The sequence below is a fragment of the Calypte anna genome, chromosome 5A, assembly GCF_003957555.1.
Source record: "Calypte anna isolate BGI_N300 chromosome 5A, bCalAnn1_v1.p, whole genome shotgun sequence".
Classification (NCBI taxonomy): domain Eukaryota; kingdom Metazoa; phylum Chordata; class Aves; order Apodiformes; family Trochilidae; genus Calypte; species Calypte anna.
Window position 1 is genome coordinate 16,437,279 of NC_044251.1, and position 20,158 is coordinate 16,457,436.

The following is a 20,158-nucleotide window of genomic DNA, read 5'->3' on the forward strand; positions in this document are numbered from 1 at the left end:
AGACGGCGCCATCTCAGCGCGCCGGGGGCAGGGGAGGCGGCGGGAATGGGGGCTCCCGCTTGGTGTTGGGCGCTGCGGGCCGCCCGGTTCCCCGTCGGCGGCGGGAGGGCTCTAAGGGCGCTGCGGAGCGGACCGAGTGGCGGGTTCGCTGCTTGCGCCGTTTCATTTGCCGATTCCGCGGTGAGTGATGCCTGAGCTCTTTCGCCGTGTGCCGGGTCCGCCCCGGGGCGGTGCGGGGCGGGAGGCGAGCGCGGCGGCCGTGCCCGCCGGCTTCTGGGGGCCGGGCTGTGTGTGTGCATGTGGGCGAGCTGCAGGGGGGTGAGAGGCCAGAGGATCGCCGGAGCCCGGGTCTGCGCCTTTTGGGGTGGGTGTCCTAGCGGGCTGAGTCCTGGCGCTGCCGGGCTGCCCTGTGGAGAGGCGGTCGCCGCAGGGCTTCGCGGCGCGGGGTGCTTGGGGGCGGCGGTCGGACCAAACACAAGAGTGCAAATCCCTGCCGAGTCTTTCGCCTGGACTTTTGTTGTGTGGAAGTAGCGAGCGGTCGTTCACCGCTACTGGTGACAGAATTGGGCCACCGGGTAGTAGGTGGTAGTAGGAACCTGTGGAAGTGCAGGCTCCTGGCTGGTGGTTGGTCCGTCCGCCCTGCAGCCCAGGGTGCCGGGGACTCTTGATGAGTAACAGCGGCGTGAGGTCTGCATCATCGAGCCGGCACTTGTGCAGCACCTGTGGCACGGCTCAGGGCACGGACAGCCCTCTGGAAGCTGCGGATGCCTCACCGGCCCCTCAGCACCCAGGGTTTCTCGTCCTTTGCTGTTTGTTATATTTGTTGAGCTTGAAGCAACTGGTAACATGTAAGACCGATAGGTCTGTTTTTTAAAGCTTCCAACTTTTAATGTGGTGTTTTGGTTTATTTTAACACAGGTGCTCATTCTTTTTCTCTACTTGGTGTTAGGACTGATCATATTTAACTGTTTGTCAAAACAAAGTGCCCAGGGGGCTAATTATTAAGAAGGCCCCGTCTGTTCCTGTCAGCCTGTGCAGCAGTCTCCCTTTGGGACAGGCTGTGTGCTAAGTGTGTTTTGACCTTAAGTCAAAATTTCTGATGTGGCTTCATCCCTCTGGGCTCTTTCCTCTTTCCTCTATGGAAAGCTGCAGGTTGGACTATAGGCATTCACTTGCTTTCTGTGGTGGTTTTTTTTTTTTTTTTTTTTTTTTTTTCCAGTCCTCAAGCTCCAGGGATGAGGCTCTAAGGGACAAACGTGCCCAAATCTTGTCACGCGGGCTGCCAAAACAGAAGCCCATAGCAGGAGTTAAGCAGGTGGTGGTATTGGCTTCTGGAAAAGGAGGTGTTGGAAAATCAACAACAGCAGGTAAGATTTTATTTTTATTAATTGTTTAAGTTATGTATTTTGTAATACTTTATAAGGAATATTTGAGCACTTGTGTCCTTGCCTTGTAACTGAGCCCCACTAAACAGCTCTTCACCTCTCAAGTCCTGTTGCATCCATTCAGAAGTTACGTGGGTAGAGAGGTCTTGGCTTTCAATGAGGTGCAGACTGAGCAAACAGCTTTGAAAGTCTCCTTCCAGTTTTCTCAGCTATTTGTCATATAGATGTTTCATGACCAAAAGATAGTTATAACAGTAGTTATAAACCACACAAAATGATTAGAGCCTTGTGAAGCACCTTGAACTCTTTTCTCAGCCCTACCATTAGGTTTTGAATAACTTTTTCTCAAGCCATGCAGTTCCTAGGTCGTAGAACAAGATAGTACATAAGTTAGCAATACTGCAGGTGAAAAGATCTATATTGAAAAGATCTATTTGAAAAGATCTGTGTATCTATATGTATTTTGTACATATCAATATGTAATTGTAATATCAATATGTACATATCAGTATGTAATTGTACATATCTGTATCACACATGTACAAACACCTGTATTTAAAAAATCTCATACCCATGTGTTTCAAAGTAAAAAATCAGGGTTCAACAAACATTAAGTGAGAGTTGAATTTAAATGAGCCATTCAAATGTTGCTGTATTAGACAGCATTTTGCTAACATATATATTAATTTATAATACTGAGAAGAAAAAGGAATAAAGATTCCTGCTTATTAAAATGAGAATGTCTTTTTTCAGATGAACAATTGATTGTATACCTTGTATGAACAAAAATATTGCACAGCATGATTTCTTAATTTTGTGCTTAAGATTGTGTTTGGCGACAACTCCACTGGCTCATTTTTAGAGCAGGAGTTGAAAAGCAAGAAGGGTGATAATTAGAGGTGGTATGGACCTCTAATTCCTGAAGCACCACAGAAAATATAATCTTAATTTATTGTCTGCATGTCTCTGAAGGACTGTCAGGACTTTTCGTTTTCTTTGTCTCAGTGTGTTTGTTTCATCAGTTGCTCTGGTTTTCCATTTCAGGACAAGTGAATATTCTGTTCAATAGCTCTTTCTATTTGTTGCATATTAATTTCATATTGTGTTGTCTGTTGCTTTTATCACTTCTTGGTTTGAAATCAATAGCTAGAAGAGGAAATTGTGTTACAGGAAAATGTTTTTCAATGCATATTTAAATACTTCGGTTGTTTTTTGGTTTTGGCTTTTTTCTTCTTCTCCACCCCCAGTATAAGTTTGCCTATATGGTTGGTTTGTTTCCTGTCTCTTTCCTGTCAAGTTTCTGGCTTTCAACACCATTCTGCTGCATATGTACTATCTGAATGAAGATGTCTTGGTTTTTTGTTATTTTCTTGCCTGTCCTCTCTTTGGATTACCCAGAAGATGAGAATAATGTAGAAAATTGATCTTGTAGTCATGAGAAGAGTTGAAAGTCTTGAAAGAAATTTCCTAATTTATTGAAATTCTTGTTTTCAGCTGTGCAAGTTGAATAAAATTAATGGCTGATGTTCTTGCTCATATGTTGTTAATCCTGAAGTTTGAGGAAAATAAAACTATTGATTTTACCAACTATCCTGGCCTTCAGACATGCTTAGCAGAGACTAATGGACAGAGATTTTTCATTATTGTTCAGAAGAGCTGATAAAGTCAAGACATGATCAGATGTATCTCAGTTGTATTAACTGTTTTATTTTTTTTCTCTTGAATGCTATTCTGTATGTAGGATTTTCTATTATTGAAATACACCCTTTCATGTTAGAGGCCAAAATCCATCTATGCATCCAGCCAATCTGGACACAAGGCTGGGCTTTGGCAAATATCACAACAATGTTTGATTATTGTTCTTTTTTGGTATTAAGTACTATTTCTTGATTCTGAGCATTCTTTAGTTTTAAATGCCACTTAAATTGAAGTGTAAGTATTGAAAGTTACGTTTCAGAAGAGTTAATTTTAGTTATCTATACATATTTTATTGATGATGTAGATTAACCATATCTTGGATGCATGCACACTCAGCTGGGTTTGGGCCAAGAAATTTCATTTGTACTGTTAGCTCAACGTTTTGAGGATTCATCTGTGCTGTTCTTAGGGTCAAGCTAGATTTGGAAGTGAAAAAGTCCAAACTAATAAACCTTCCAAACTAATCTTTCTGTGTGTCATTCTTGGTACTGGGTGGCTGGTTTAGTGTATGCGGAGGTACCATGGTGATTTTCCTTGGAGCCTGCTGTGAACATTTTAAAAAAATAAATAAAAAGAGAAAAAGGTGGATTGAATTTCTTGAATGTATCTACCTTGCTCTCCTACACTCCTGTTTATGTGAACTTACTAGTTAGGGCCAACATGAATGTTTAGGGTCAGGTTAGGTCCTGTGCCACACCTCTGTGTTCTCTTGGAACTGGGTTAACACAAAGACAAGAGAATGCCAGAGTCAGCTGGGTTTCAGCAGAGAACATGAGGTGTCCAGCAAGATATCCAGCTAAAAAAACTCAGGGATTTCCACTGTATTATTCCTACTGTCTTTTATTTTCCTCTTCAGTAGTTGAATATCCTTTATTGAAGAACCATTTTGGATCATACTTTAATTTTCACAGGTGATAATTGTATAGGAAGATGATAGCTATATGAAGCACTTCTAAGACAGTGTGCAGAGTAACCTGCTGCTTTCTTGGTGCCTCTTCAGACATGAGCTGCCACTGATTTTTTTGTTTGTTTGTTTGTTTTTCCCTTTAATTTTTCAGTGGTTTGCTTGTTTTTTCTTCTTATCTTAAATTTCCTCTGATTAGTTCAGGGAACAGCTAGGCATTCTTTTAAATAGCAAACTGAAGTACAAAATCCATATTCTTTACCAGCTTAGGAGTAAGCAGAGGCTGTGTGCTGCCTAGGGAGGTCTGTACAATTTTCCTTGTTAGCTATACAGTTACTCTTTCTAGCTTCACCATTTTGCTTAAAGAAACAATTTTTTCTCAATACTAAATTCTTTAAGCTGTGAATTTGGCTCCCCAACTTGTTCTCAGTACCTTCACTCTCTTCCAGTAGAACAAAGTTGACTGCAGCTTATCTTTTCTTTAAAGGCTCTGTGATACAGGGATGCAGCAAGGTGTAAAGAAAGCAAAAGATGTTACCCAAGAAAGAGGTGTCTGTCTGTGTGTGTTTTTTTCTTTTGTTGTTGGTTTGTTTTAGTTTTTCTTCTTTTAAAACATGGTGGAAAGACAATGGAAGATGTTATCTAGGGAAGTTGTGGATTCTCCCTCCCTGCAAGTGTTCAAGGCCAGGTTGGATGGGGCTTTGAGCAACCTGGTCTAGTCTAGTGGAAGATGTCCTTGCCCATTCAGGGGAGTTGGAACTATATGATCTTTAAGGTCCCTTCCAACCCAAAGCATTCTAGGATTCTGTGGTATTGCTTGGATTGTAGCAATTACTATTTGGTTACACTGAGGCTTCAAAGAGCTCTTCCAACAGAATTGAAGCTGGTGAGCCATTGGAAGGTAGCAGTCTTGCACATGCCTTTTAGTTATGGGAGTTAGGTATTGATGCAAATGTAAAACCTGTAAACAACCTCACAATCTTTAATTGCTTCATCCTGTTTTTCTATATATGGGATTACAGGATTGTTTTAGTTCTATAGTAATACCCACTTAAACTAGTAATATTGTAGAGGTGTAAGAAGCTAAGAACAAAGATTATGAATGCAGTTTGTAAATGTTGTGTATTTTATTGTATTTATTATTGTTAGAAATTATATTCTCAATATTTAGGAAACCAGTTTTCTTGCATTTAATATTTTTTTTCTTCCTTTTTCTTGCAGTAAATGTAGCCCTCGCCCTAGCAGCAAATGATTCGGTAGGTGAACGTCTCATCAGCAGCCTTCATGTGAAACAAGGGTGTGAATCATAAATAAAATGGTTACTGGTGGGGGCAGTCACATACAGTAAATCAAATATTTAGTCCAACAGTTAATTTATTTTTTTTCAGGCACTTCTGAATTGATATTACTTTGTTAATATTTTATCAGTACCATGAATGACTTAGTAACAGTTATCCTGCATGTGGATTTGGCTTTCCACTATGTGTCTGAGTTCAGCTGCAATTCTGTGAGGATGTGCAGACATAGTAGAGGATGTTTGTGCAGGTTGGAGATATGTGATAAATAATTCTATCGGTTCTGAGAACTGACTTAATAAAAATATGAGTGAGTGCTGGTTGGTGTCCGAAACATTTTTTTTTCCTGGACAAATTAATGTGTAAAACTACTTTATATATGAACAGCTGAGGAAAAAGGGAGGTACATGTCTTCCCTAAGATTGGAAATGTATTTTTTGAGTGACAAAGTATTGTTGCATGGTTAGATATTGCTCAGACTATTAGTTTGGAACCACTCAAGTGTGAAAACTACAGGTCTTCCTTATGACCACCTGCTGCTATAAACTAGGGGTAGTTCCGTTGTGTACATTTATTGCCACAGAGGTAAACTGTAAAGCAAACTTCTCTTCCTTTGTAAGGGTGTATAATACAAATTTTGAGTTCATAAAACATTCATTAAAAACAAAGTATCCTCAAGCATGTTAATCTGGTAAATGTAGTGTCTTTTTCTCATTGTAAAAGATGAGTAAAAGAAAACAACAGGTAGGAGGAGTGAGGTTTAGATACAATCTGCACAATTCCTGTAGGAATTTTGTAAAAGATATAAAAAAAAATTCTATAAATCAGTTATACTTGGTAGGAAGAGAGTGTTTAATTCTGTTATGTGGCATATGTACTGTTTGTAATGGTATCTGGTCTTGAGATTTCACAGTTTTTAATTCTGTGTTTTAAATATGCTACTGGACTAATTTGATTTGAGAGAAAAATCTGTCATCTCGAACAGCAAAACTGCTTGGATGGTTCCTACTAATTAACTTTTAGAACATGGCATTTGCTCTGATACTTTAACAAAATGAATGAGATCCTGCAGTGTGATCTGTGTTGTGCCATGGTCATTGAGTAGCTCCATGGAAACCATGTCAACTAACTGCATGTAACATTCTGCACCAGCTTTAGTGTTTTTAGAATTTTGCCTGATACTTTTCAAGCATACAGTTTTTGCATTCTTTAAAGTCATATTTAGATGAAGCATCTCAGTAATTCTGGTATACACAATTTGTGGGATTATACCCTTTCATTAGGAGTTAAACATCTAGCTTTAAACATAATAGCGTGATGCATCACTTCAGTGGCTCATCAAAACACTTGTAAAGGACACACATAAGAGAGACCATAGTCTAAAATGATTGAAGAGGTTGTTGCCAGAGTTATTTGGAAATCAGGTACTGAAAAATAATTTTAAATTAAATTGAGCCAAGAAATAAGTAAACATAGATTGCACTAGTAATTTCTGATCTCATATTTATGTGTTGATGTAACGTTGGAGGCCAGGGCCTCTTGAAAGACAGTGGTAATTGATGAAATATCTGTGAGTCACAATTTAACAAGCTGCTGCCATGGTGAAATTGGGCATCAGTGAAGCTACAGGTTAGAAAATGTGAAAATAAATAAACTCAACTCTTATCTTGTTTTCTCACACAATTTTTTTTTTTTTTTCTTTAGGATAATGATGGTGTACATAATTTTTATTTTGAGTCTTCGGGCTTGAATGTGCTTGTGTTTTAATTTTTGTACTTCCATAGATTTCAGTTTAGTAGTTTCGTGAGTCGAATTTATGAAATTAGTATCTCTGGGACCTTGATTCACCACAATGTTTGGCTTTGTTATGGTAAAAGAGATAAAAGGTCTTTTTCCAAAATCCAGTGATGCTTCCTGCTGAAGTTTAGAGTGAATTTGTTTGACCTCAGATATTCATTGATGGACCTCTTCATTTTACTTTTAATAACTACTGATCTTGCATTGCTTTTCTATGGTTTCCCTTGCCTTTGTTACTATTGTAAATTCAACTCTTTCTGGGGAAGCAGTAATGATTCTGTTAGTAGATCAGAGCTTCAGAAGCCTCCTTCAACTTCATTACAGTGTCTTATAAGCAAAATACAGATTTATAAGAAGTGGTTCTTGAACTTGATGTGCTGTTTAAAGGAGGAAAGGACATGAGAATTAAGACAGACCTTTATTGTCGTGATGACCTGTGCTTATCCCTTCATTAGAGACATTCTTGCTGTTACAGGTTTGGTGTTTATATTTTCAGAGCAAGTAGTATAGTAGAGCTAAATAATGTAAAATATGCTGTCCTTCTGGTCTTTCAGGTGTTCTTTCTCTAAGGTTATACAGGTCACATACTACTGAGAACAACTGTTTCCTGGCGAGGGAGATCTGTGAAAGATGCTTTCAGATGAGACTGGATTACAGGGGCTGCTTGCTGCTTTCAGTAACAGCTGTGACATCTTATTGTTGTATGATAGTGTCATAAGATGGAAGAAGATTAACAGTCAAAGCATAAAGGAGTTTTTTGTCCGGTTAACAAAGGAAAGCTTCCTTCCATCTTCTTTTAAAAGTCTACGTTCTGTAGTTAAAAAAAAAAAGCCACCACCTCCCCTGTTTTCTGTAGATAGATTATTTATTTATTTATTTTTTAATACGGAAACTTTTTCAGGTATTATAGTGATGGTTTGAAGTATTAAGACATCTCCAGAGCCTTGGACATTGTCATTGGTGTAGTGTTATTGGCAGAGCTGGGACTAGAATTGAAGAGTTCAGGTCTTGCATGCTGGTCCCCAGTTTACATGTTTACCTCATGGTTACAAAGTAAATCAAGACAGAATTAATTTAGATGCCCAGACTCCACATCCAAGACAAAGTAGGTTTTCTGAGGGCTTTTTGGGTTTTTTGATAAAAAGCCAGGATAGCAAGGGGGCAACTTCTTACCCTTTTCTGCAATATTAGGCTTTTGGTACCCTGGGTTACCTGCTGTAGATGGATTAGTTAAGAATTGTAGCAGCTCTTGTGCCAGTACCAAGATCTGTAAATCTATACAGTGTTCTTTTTGTGTTGAGACGTAACAAAGTTTTACCCTTTTGTCCCATTTTTAATTTCTTGCTTAGTTTGAAGCTGATTCTTCTTGTTCTTTTGATGTACCAACAGTCAATTGCTCTCCCCTAGGAGCACTTGGGAAGAATTTTTGGGTTTCATGCCAGGACGATTCATATTCAGACTAGAATGACTATTTATGAAAGCTGCCTGGCCAAAGAGGATTTATTATAGTAGAAACAAGTTGAATTAATAGATGGCAGCAATAATAGCATAGAGATTGCTTGTTTATGAACAGAGTATTTTAGTGAGCAAACACCAGCTGTGCATGACTAAGGATGGCACAAATCCAGTTGGGAGGCAGTGTGCTTGTGCTGTCACAATGAGGCAAGCTTTCCAGTTCGATTTCCTTTGACTCTTCTTTTCTTTCCAGGACCACTTGGCATTTTTCACCATAGGATGAAATGTTAAAGGCATCAGTTCTGATTGCTGCAGCCAAATTCTGTCAGGAGAGCAGGGCGGGGACCAAAAACTGAACTATTGGTCAAGGATGATTTAGTCTTAGGGAATGGCCTGTGTTTTCCCAAGCAAACCTACTGGTTGCTGAGCAACGTAGTGTTTTAAGTGTAAGTAAGACCATCATCAATGGCTCTGTACAGACGGGGAGCACCCTTGGGGGGGGGGCAGAAGCCTCTTCTTGTGTTGGTTTTTAACTGAGGCAGCAAAAGGCCAAACACATTGCCTTGTAACATAAATAAAGCTGGGCAAATTTGATGGTTAGCTGAATGAAAAATATTCAAACAGTATCACAGTCAAAATGTGACAATGCAGGGTTTTTTGTTATTTTTGGTTTTTGTTTTTTTTTTTAAAACCAGAGACCTGGTGTGAATATCTGCCTGATATGCTTCAGTAAGAGATTTCACACAAGTACAGTATGTTATAGCATAGATATTATGTGATTATAAGAAGAGACTTCATGTGAAATCACTATTATAGAAATAAAATTAGTTATTTTAAAATGTGTATTTAATGAAACAACATGCAATAATTTAAAAATACCCAAAATCCACCTAGTCTATTTTGTTAACATTGCAGCTTTTTTCAAATATTACACTCCTATAATTAAGCTGTTTGGCTACAGGATCCCATTTCAGTGCAGCATTAATAGATGACATTGCAATGTATCTAAATTTCTTTGTGGTAAGGAAAAAGTTCCATGGTGGTGGAACAAAAAAAATCTAGAAAAATCTAGACTATAATGGGCTCCTTCACTGAACAATTACAGTGTGAAGGCAAGGTTTGACCTGGTTTGTTTTCCTTCTGTTCAGCTTTCCTATTTATTAGAGTTTGATATCTAGGCGTTTTTACTTCTGCTTAGAAAATCAGAAGACTTTAATTGCTAAAGATAAGGTGTTCATGCCTGTTTCTAAGTGCTAAAAAGTTCACAAAGCTGGAGATAACAGAATTGTTTTGCATTATCTTGTACCAACAGCTCAGCTTCTAGATCAGCCGAGAAAACAAGTATAAAACTTTAAAAAAATCTTAGTTTTTCAAGTAAAAAATTAATGAGTAAAAATATTTTTAAACACAAGCCGCTTAAAATGTTTTATTTTAATCAAATGACCATATGCTTAAAAAAATGGAGTTTTTTTATTTCCCTCAAATTGAAGTATTTCAGGTAGTGTTAATTACATGCACCCTGGGTCTTTAAAGCGCTGAAAGCCTAGTGCAGATGTCAGGGAGACTGATGTGAAAGGTGAAGCATGTCGATAATAATTTGGCATGGAGTGAAAGTCTTGGGACATTCTGTAGAGATTTAGTAATATTTCAAATTCTGGTTTGGCTTTTTAGAATTCATATTAAAATGGTGCTTTATTGAAATTTTTTTTCAATAGGATACATAAAGTGCAATAAGGCCAAGCAAGGTTGAGACACTGGTATCTGATTATTTAGAAATCCTAGTAGGAGCTTAGTAGGAAAAAAGTGCCAAAGAAGTTCTGTAGCTGACAGAAAGTCAGGAGTCCTTCATATGAAGAAAAAGGGCCTTTAAACCAGTAGAAGAGAGTGTTCCAAAGTCTGCATTTCTGGGATAGAGAATGAGAAAACTCCATTTGTTGGTAGTTTTTTGGCTTTAATCCAATCTACAGCTAGGCACTTAATGAGAGAATTGAGGAATTAGGGAATAAAGGATGGCTATTCAGTGTGCCAGTATGTCAAATGAGGAATCCAGAGCCTATCCTGATTTTAAGTTCCCTTTTGTCCTATGTGTTGCTCCTTGCAGTTTAGGATTAGCTCTAAGTCTATAATGACATTAAGAGGATAAATTGAGAGTTTTGATGGTGTATTAAGAGCACCAGTTTTAAAATAGCTGCATCTGCACTTAGCTGAAATATCTGTCTTTGAAATGGGCTGCAGCTTCTGAATATGGGGAGCCCTTCTAATGTAGGGAATACTTTATCCTTTAGGACAGGCTCATTAACCTGTGCCTCCGTCCCTCCCAGGGATTCTGGTGGTCTACAGAGTTTACTTCAAAGTAAAATATCATCCACTTCATGTCCAGTGGGGATACAGATGTCCTATCTAATATGGAAAGCAGTCTCAGGAAGATGAGCAAAAATGAAATTAATACTCTCAAAGATGTTAGCAGTAATGTTGATTAACAGCTGTCTATAGCTCCTTTTCCCCTTTTCCCCTTTTCCCCTTTTCCCCTTTTCCCCTTTTCCCCTTTTCCCCTTTTCCCCTTTTCCCCTTTTCCCCTTTTCCCCTTTTCCCCTTTTCCCCTTTTCCCCTTTTCCCCTTTTCCCCTTTTCTTCCTTCCCTTCCTCCCCTTCTTGGAAGAAATCAGTCGATGTCACCAGATTCTCCACTGAACAGAGAAGTATGTGTGGAGGAATCCTGTGATATATGAATGGAACTGGTTGCCTTTGGTTGAAAAATGAGGAACTTGAAAATTGTTTTCCACTAATATTATGTGAAAGATGAAAAAAGGTACCTAAAGAAAAAAAACCTACCTAAAGAAAGTGTATTGGAGAGACTACTCAGCTCTTAAGTGTCTGATAAAAGAGTTGACATGAGGAAAGATATGGATCATTTTGTCATTATCGTGTACCTGTTATCTGCCCAGAGACTGTGTAGAGTTTACCTTCCTAAGAGAACAAACATAATAGCATTGAATATTTTGAATTCACATAAGGAAAAGCAAAGGAAGGAAAACGAGACCTCTCTGACAATATATAGAGGGACTATGTTTGATACAACCTTCAGCAACTTTATTTTAATTTTTTTCACCCAAAAGGATTTGTTACATCTCAATTCAGAGCTTGAAATTCATTAATTCAGAGTACAGCTGTCTTGCAAATCTCTGTCACTGATAAGGCAGTGGCCAAGTGCAAAGGCTAAACTTAAACTTAAGTTGGGAGTCCTGCCAGAGAAGTTAAAGGAAAGGATTTTTTTAGTGAGGTTATCTATGCTTTTAACTTGTACACTGCACAAAATGGAACTGTAGGTTTTTCATCTTTCAGGGATATATGCAGGAATACCTTCTTTATCTATTGATGTAGCATTTGGTTTTCTTGTAGATAAAGAATCTATACCTGGTGACTGAAAACTTGTTTTAATTTCTTACTGTATGTGAGAAAAATTTCTAAGTTGGAGTGGAAACTCTCTGTGTTTGTACGAGGCGCAGTGATTATACAGATGTACCTTATGCTAAATATTTGTCAGAAATCTTTGAAAAGGTCTAATTGGGCAAATTGATACCTTATTGAGATTAATTGTAGGGAAGTAAAACGACTATGTAGTCAATAATGTAAACGCAGAAGATGAAGAGGAGTTGTAGGTTTTTACCAGAGTCCTTTATCCTTTAATATTAATTAATTAATTAATTTGTTATTGTGGTCTTGAGCTCACCAGATGAGAGCTGGCAGCAGTACTGCAGAAAGAACAAATCCTAGCAGTAGAGCCTGTGCTAGAGGGCATTTAGCTAGAAAAAGGGGAAAATCTTAAAAGCATTGGTACAGTAAACGTGAACACGTGTGAATGGTTAAGTATACGTTTTGCTGAATAGACCAAGAGAATACTTTTATGTTTTCATGTGTTGACAGTATATTTATCTTTAATTTCCTGATCTTTCTGCCTGATGGAATATTGGTATGGATCTTGCTCTGTATGAAGAGGCTGGTAATTCTGCATGTGTTAGTTTAGTATATTTTTTCAAAGTAGCTTGCCATATGTCCAGTGACATGGAAATACATAATTAAATCATATGGGAATGGTTAGTTACATTGAGAGTTTAAGCTGTTCTGAAGTTGCAGTAAGGCAACCAAAAAAAAATACAACTTTCTAGAACGTATTTTGCAAGTGTACTAAATTCGAAGATTGATTCAAACTTTCTTCCACAGCTGGGCAGGTGTGAGGAGGAGAACTGTTAACTTGAGAACAGCTGTTCTCAACTTTGTTATTACAATGCCAGGTGGACAGAATGCTGTTTATTTAATAGCACAGGATAGAAATATTTTTATAAGGAGAAAATGCAGCCATAAGAAGACGGTGGAGTTTTATTACCCGAATCTTTTTCCTGCAGAGTGCCAAGAGTGGCTGTAGCAGTGGTGAATGCTGTGCTTCCAAAACCACATAGAAGCTGGGGGACTTTGACATGGTTGGGTGTACTTTGAGTGCTGCATTTCTTTGTTCATAACCCTAATATTATTACTTTAGAAAAAGAAGATCATTGATATGGAACTCATCTGCGTTTGTTTTTTGGTTTTTTTTCCCAAGTTTTTTTCTTGGTCCTGCTTGTAATTCCCTGTAATCTGTTCCTTCTGCCCAGGTGTTTTTTTTTGCCTTGTCTGATGCTATATATACTTTTAGGATTTATTTTAATACAGCAATAGATGTGCTGCTTTACATGTGGGGAGGTTATATAGGTGAAAAAATAACTTATTAAAATTAAATTTTTTTTATTAACTCATACATCTGGATTTAATCTCATTCATGAGAAGTATCTGGTGTAGGTAATTCTGATTAACAGTTTCACGTGGCAGCATCCAGGTGTGTGGAAATGATTTTGTCTCTTGGGAATTTAAAATGTTGTAAATGCTGGAAGAGAAATCTATACTGTGCTGTGCCTGTCTTAAAAGATCCCATGAGAGCTTCCATAATGCTTTTCCAAGATAATTAAACATCAAGTAAAGAGTTACTATTAGTATTCTTAAAATGCTTGGATACTGCAGATATAGGGGTAGTGGGGAGAAGTTAAAGCCCTTTGTTTATTGGGCCAGTGGTTCCTGTGTACCCTACTGCTTTTAAGCAGAATGAACTTGTTACCTAATGTGTTGAATTGCTTGGTGAAGGAAAAAACCTCCTACCTTAGGCTCTCTAGGGACTTTCTGCCAGTGATTTAAAGATAATCCAAACCTTGCTTCCTCTATAATCCTGTAGAAAGCACAGTGCTTCCAGGAACACTTGTGCTTTTGCTAACATGAGTTGTAAAAACTGTTAACTGCTGTTTTGCTGTTTGAAGACAAATGTTGAACAGTATCTACAAACAAAAGCGAAGATTCTTGGAAATGGGAATAGTTCTTATTTTGAGGAAGGGTGTAAATTTGAGAAACTGTCGTATTTATTGTGTTAGCTTGAAACAAAGATTGGGTTTGTAATTTGGAGTAATAGATGGATTTGCAAAATCCTCTTTGGTAATAGAGGGATATTTTAATATAGGGGACTTGTAATTGAGGGATATTTTTGTCCAGTGGGCCTGTATTTGTTCTTCATTCTAGAACAAATGAAGAACATTTGGAAGTTTGGTACATTTAGATACATTCCTGCTGAGTCCTGAGAAAAAGTGGCCTGTGGTGGTGAAGAACTGACTATGCCCAGGAGGTCATGAGGTTAATCTAATTAATTTAGGTATCCTAAGTCTCAGTCCCTTTAGGCTGAAAACAAAACTAGTGAGTTGTAAGAGCACTGTAGTTAGGCATTTAGTGGATAGCCATGATCCTTCTTGAAGGAAAAACCCTCCAAACATTGAGGGAAGGGATGTTAGTCAGGTTTAAAACAATGTGTAGGTTTTTCTGCAAATATTTACTTTCATTTGAGAATGAATTCAGCAGCACATACCTTAGATGATATTTTGATGGGTTCGATTAGCTGGTGACACAGATAAAGGGACTGAGTCATGAATCTTTCTGATCTGTTAAAATATGCATTTTGTACGAGAACAAAGACGCTCTAATAATGCTGTTGTTGTCTTCAAAATATAAAAACAAGTCTTTTAAATCTTTTTGAAATTGCAGCTTTCATGCAGTAGGCAAGAAGTAGAATGAATTGTCAGAGTAACTCCTGAACTTTCTTGAAATAGCTTGCACAAGATGTTGTACAGAAAGAAATATTTAAAAAAAAAAATCAACAAAATAATCCATGTAATTACATATGCTGTGACCTCTTTCATGAAAATATATATTGAATAATTGAACCCAAATTTCATTGATTTTTTTAATAGGAAAAACTTTTCCAATTACACAGTAGGTCATGTAAGGTAAATCAAATTTTACTTCTCAGTTGTAAATTTTAAGATGCATTTGGCATCTTATTTGCATTAGGCAAATGTGACACTGAAAATTGTTCAGTGGTTAGAGGTATCTTCAAGGTTCAATATCAACAGCTTAAAAAAAAAAAAAAAAGAAGAGAAGAAAGCAACCTTCACAGAGAAACAACCCCCAAACTCATATATTACATCTGTTGTATTACAAAGAGTCAGTCTTGCTTCTCACATGTCTAAGCTTCTGTGAGTTAGTTTCTTTATCATATTTTAAGTTCATATTTTTTAGAAGTAGTGGCCTGAACATCTAGGACTTCAGTCCAGGTGCATTTCTACCTTAAAAATGCCATTGTTTGTGATGCTACAGAATACTCTTGTTTCAAAATCGTGTTCAAAGATAGAGATGCTGTATACTTGTATTAAAAGCCTCATTTTACTCTTCTAACCATAAACTTGATATCTGTCACTGATCCTTTATCTTTTCATCTTTCCCATCAAAACTGTGGTAACAAAATGGTTTAGTGTGTGATGGCAAATCATGAAAGCTTCATGCAAAAAATGAAGCACAAACTTTGAAACCCTAACAATGAAAATCTGATTCAGCATTGTTGGAAAAGCTCCCATTGCTGCTTAAATCTTTCAAACAAGCCCTTAAACGTACTTGCTTGCAATTTTGTGAAATGTTGAATACAGTGAGCTTTTTACCGTAGATTCAGAGATACTAGAGAAACTTTGTGTTCAGCACTTTAAAGGACTTGCTCTTTCCTGCTTAATTTGCAAAACTTGGTAATTGGTAGCATGTCTTGCCATCTGTACAAAAAGGAGTTTAATATCCACAGAATGTGTATGTATCTATAAAAATCATATAGAAAGGAATCTTTTGTAAGTCTAGACTACATAGTTGAAATAATTTTTATTTAAAGTTTATTGCCTAATGTACCATATGCAGTTGAATAAACCCATATTTTTAGCATTCTTTTGTGTGAATGCATTTGATTAAAATGTTATGCCTGCATTATTGGCTTCAGAGGCTTGCATTTCACCATTTTCAAGATGGCAAAAGTTTACTCTGGACACCCAAATGGAAGATAAAAGCATGGTTTTTATGTTTTGAAATTACTTGTAGTCACTAGTATAATTAGTCTAAAATCAAGATCATATGTTTTTTCTATGGCCTGTTTTAAAATTTTACTTAATAAAGGAGGACAGACATTTCGACAAATACTTTGTTGTTGTTGTTGTTGTTGTTGTTGTTCTTTATATAGACAAAAGAAGTTGGATTACTAGATGCAGACATATATGGACCTTCGATTCCAAAGATGATGAATTTAAAAGGAAACCCAGAATTAACACCAAGTAAGTGGGAGTGATTTTTCTTGCTGTTGTCTTTGTGCAGGGAGGAGCATGGAAGCATTGATGCTTCCTTGGAGTGGCACAGAAGGGGTGTAAATGGAAGATGAAGGCTTAGTGTGGTTTTTTAATTTTTAGAATTAGTTTTATTTTCAGTAATGAAAAGATAGCTTGAACAATTAGGAGCATATTCACAGTTGTCTTCTTTTTATATTGATCCATAGACTTTGGGAGTCTCATGCATTATTAGTGACATTGGAAAGTGTAGTTAGGAAAGGAACATTGTTGTCAGTAGTTTCAGTGACTGTAGATATTTTGAGTATATAGCTGAGAATGCACTGTAAGCTTTTGTCTTAGCATGTTTTGAATATTGTTAAAAAACTGGGATTAAATGTAATAGAAATTGGAGAATATCCCCGACTTGAAATTGCTGACTTGTAAGCACTAACATTTTGATAGCCAAAATGTCTTCTTTCTGCTTCTGTGTGGAATGTACAAGCAAATATTACCAGGATTTAAGAACATACCTTGTATTTTGACTGACAGAAAATGAAGCTGTGTATTTCAAAAGCTTGGCACATTACACAAGTCTGCTGAGAAACTCCTGCAGCAGTTGGGCAGGGTTGGTAACAACATAGAATTTGTGTTTCAGGAATTCTGTTCACTTCTCTCTGCATCTTTAACTCCTCTTGAGTTGGTGAAGCTGTAGAGTAACAGCTGGCAAAGTATCTGACATTAGGGTGATTTGATTGTGTAATTTGGAGGGCATAGAAATCTTTGTGAACTTCAAGGATTTCTTTGGGGAATGATGGGTAGGATAAGCTTGCAAGGAAGTGATCCATTATGGGTATATATATATATATGCTGTCTATATATAGGTATATATTTGCATGTCTAGATGTTAAAATATGTATGACCTTTGTATTTTTGTATAGTGAGATTTAGTGTTATTTTCTGATTTCTTACTAGGTTTTAAAGAATAAAACATGAACTCTGTTAAAATGTTGTTTTGTATAGTAATCGATTCAACCTGGGCAGTGCTGTGTTAAATATGTGCATTAGGACTGAATATGTAACAGTCAGTAAGTCAATTTAAAACATCTTTTAGTAGCATAGCAATAAAAAAATCTGTTTAAGGTCTTTTGCTGTCTTCAACATAAGGCTGGTTTTTGAAAATGAGTATCATCATCCTTGTAGAGTAATCCTGGGAGGTTCTGAGCACTCTTGCACTCTTCGATTGTAGCAGCTGAAAAGGGATTAGGGATGCCTGGTACCATACAGAATAAATCCATGCATCAATTATCACTTTTTAATAGAAATTTTCATAGTTAGGCTATAATTTAAGTTTTTAAAATGAATTAGTTCTTACTGAGGAGAGAGACTGTAGAAATGGAAGATAGTCCATTAATTTAATTTTGCAAACTGTTTTACTTTGGTAGGTCTGCTTACATATAATAGGGTGTCATTCAAAGTACTTTAACTGATCAGGGAAATATTGGCTAATAAGTTCACAACTGAATTTAATTAACTAATGGAGGATATTCTAACTGTGGAATAAATATTAGCATTAGCTACAGAATATACATGGGGCAATGATTCTAACAAAAGTAGAGAAAGCATTTCTTCTATTTTTTCCCTGAATAATTTGCTCAAAAGCTGTTTTCTGGATTAGTGAACTGCATAATTTCATATTTTTCCTCCTTTTTTGTTTCTGGTTTTTTTTTTTTTTCAGATTTAACATTTAAACTATTTGGCAGAGAGTAAAAGCTATTGTATTTCCAAAAAGATGTTACTATTTTGCCAGATGAATATAACCTTTCTTAATTTAATTTAAATTATTATGAAGGTTTTGGTGGGCGTTTTCTCTTTGCAATAGCTGAGTGTGCTTTTAGTATTTTAAAACTTTGTTGTAGTTTTATGATATACTTACTAATAAAATATACTTTCTTACTAATAAAATAATATATTAAAAAATCATTATTAGGCATCTGTTTTCAAAATTTGGAATAAAAATTATTTCCAAGAGAAAGCTGCCAGTAGTTGTGTCTTGCCCCATTGAGTTGAGTCATACTGCAGGAGCTACAGAAATTAAATTACTGATAAAATTCTGAAGTCAGAAATGGGTGCTTGCATTTTTTCACTGGGACATATTTACATGTCTGCTGTTCTTCCATCTGGTAGCAGAATCTTGTAAAAGAAAGTGATAATTTAAAATATAACATCTTGTGACTGTATAAAGATCTTTTCTGAAAATAACTATGTCAAGGGATTGTGGTGTATCCATTTGTGGGTTATAAATAGATAATACGGAATGGACTTGTCAAATAGAATTTTATGTAGGTAGGTAACCATGAAGAAGTTTCTTGATCATACACAGGGGTTTAAGGATACAGCTTGTAGTTTTGATCACAGGTGCTTTTGTCATGCTTTACCAGTGGAATTTCATCACGATTATTTAAAATGAAAACTAAATTTGATTCTTTTAAAGATTTCAAAGTTTGCTGTTACCATTTCCTACTGATTTGTGAACAAGTGATTTTTAGTTTGTGTGTAGTCTAATGATATGTTTTATTGATTCTATTTTGAAAGAGGCTTGAATCGAAACCTTGTGTTTTACTGATCTTATCCCTGTTTATCTGGATGGCTGGAGTGGTCCCCAGGTGTCTCACATGTGACACAATAATAATTCAGAATTTGTAATTAGTTGTGGTTTACATTTTGGTGGCTTTAAAATATGTGATGGTAATTCAAAATGAGAAGAATACTCAAGTGTTAAATGTTTTAGTCTGCACTTTGAGTATTAACAGTTAACCTCAGACTGGATTAGTTCTGTTTATTGTAGAATCATTACTTACAGTTCCAAAAAGTAAGGTAAAAAAATGTAAGCTGATAAATGTAAAGTAGTAATTAAAGCTTTTTACTGGGATTAGGTGTTTTGGATAAATGGCAAATCAGACTTTATTAAATGCTATTGCAATATAAATTACTGAAACACTGTAACTAGTAAAAATATATTTCAAGTACTAGAAAGCAGAAGTATACTAACTCCTTGGTTGCTAATCCTGCAGTGCAGTAATTATAAATGTTCTGATCAGTTTTATGGTTAGCAAATATTCATTTACATAACAAAGTTTACTTTAGATACACAAATGTTTTTTTCTGGTTCAACTTTTGTACAAATTGGGATTACATTGCAAAATGATTATTATACCAACATGATACCTGTACCTACATGAACACCTGATTCTGTTTGTATGCTCCACACATCTACCTTTTTGCTTATTCCAGATGAATGAATGAGTCTATCCCTCTTCACTGCTGGAGGTAAAATTAAAGAACTGTAACTAGTTCTGAATTTTCTCAGTAATTTTACCCTACAATTTTGCTTTCGTGTTTTCTATTTCTATGGGTTTCTTGCAGTGCTTTCCTTCTTTCCTTCCCCTTCTCTACAGTGCAACAGAGTGGATCTTGAGAACATAGAAGTGAAGTTGACTACATCAAAAATAGAAAAAAAGTCTTTTAATTCTTTCTGAATTCACTAACCAGAGGCTAAAAGTGACAGAGTTTAAAAGCTAGCATCTCTTTACTCTTCTTTAGTTAATGGTCATAATCTTGAAATTCGAAGTTCAGTTTGCAAGTGGTAAAACTAGAATACAATCAAAGAAGGATGTATGAGAAGATGCACGTGAAATGCAAAAGGAAATATTTAATATACACAGAGCACTATTTTTTTTTTAAAGTAGAGATTCGACAAGTTTACTGTAATTTTCTTATATGTCATTAGTGTCCAGAGGAGCTGGTTGTTTGGGTTTTTCATAGAATCATAGAATCGACTGGGTTGGAAGGGATCTCAGAGATCATCAGGTCCAACCCTTGATCCACTACCGTTGCAGTTCCCAGACCATGGCACTGAATG

At 36.5% G+C, this 20,158-nt stretch overlaps 1 protein-coding gene across 3 annotated transcripts in view; it reads left to right on the forward strand.

Moving 5' to 3' along the window:
• Positions 1 to 20,158, forward strand: part of NUBPL (nucleotide binding protein like) — a 71,037-nt gene continuing 50,879 nt past the window's right edge. Inside the window, exons 1-4 of one of the 3 annotated variants that reach the window (XM_030451983.1) lie at positions 1 to 180; positions 1,220 to 1,367; positions 5,209 to 5,243; positions 16,158 to 16,248. In XM_030451983.1, the coding sequence (XP_030307843.1) occupies positions 46 to 180; positions 1,220 to 1,367; positions 5,209 to 5,243; positions 16,158 to 16,248 (409 nt within the window). In that variant the 5' untranslated portion in view covers positions 1 to 45. Of the gene's footprint in view, positions 181 to 1,219; positions 1,368 to 5,208; positions 5,244 to 16,157; positions 16,249 to 20,158 lie in introns of those variants that run through there. The other 2 variants (XM_030451984.1, XM_030451986.1) reach the window with 2 other exon arrangements.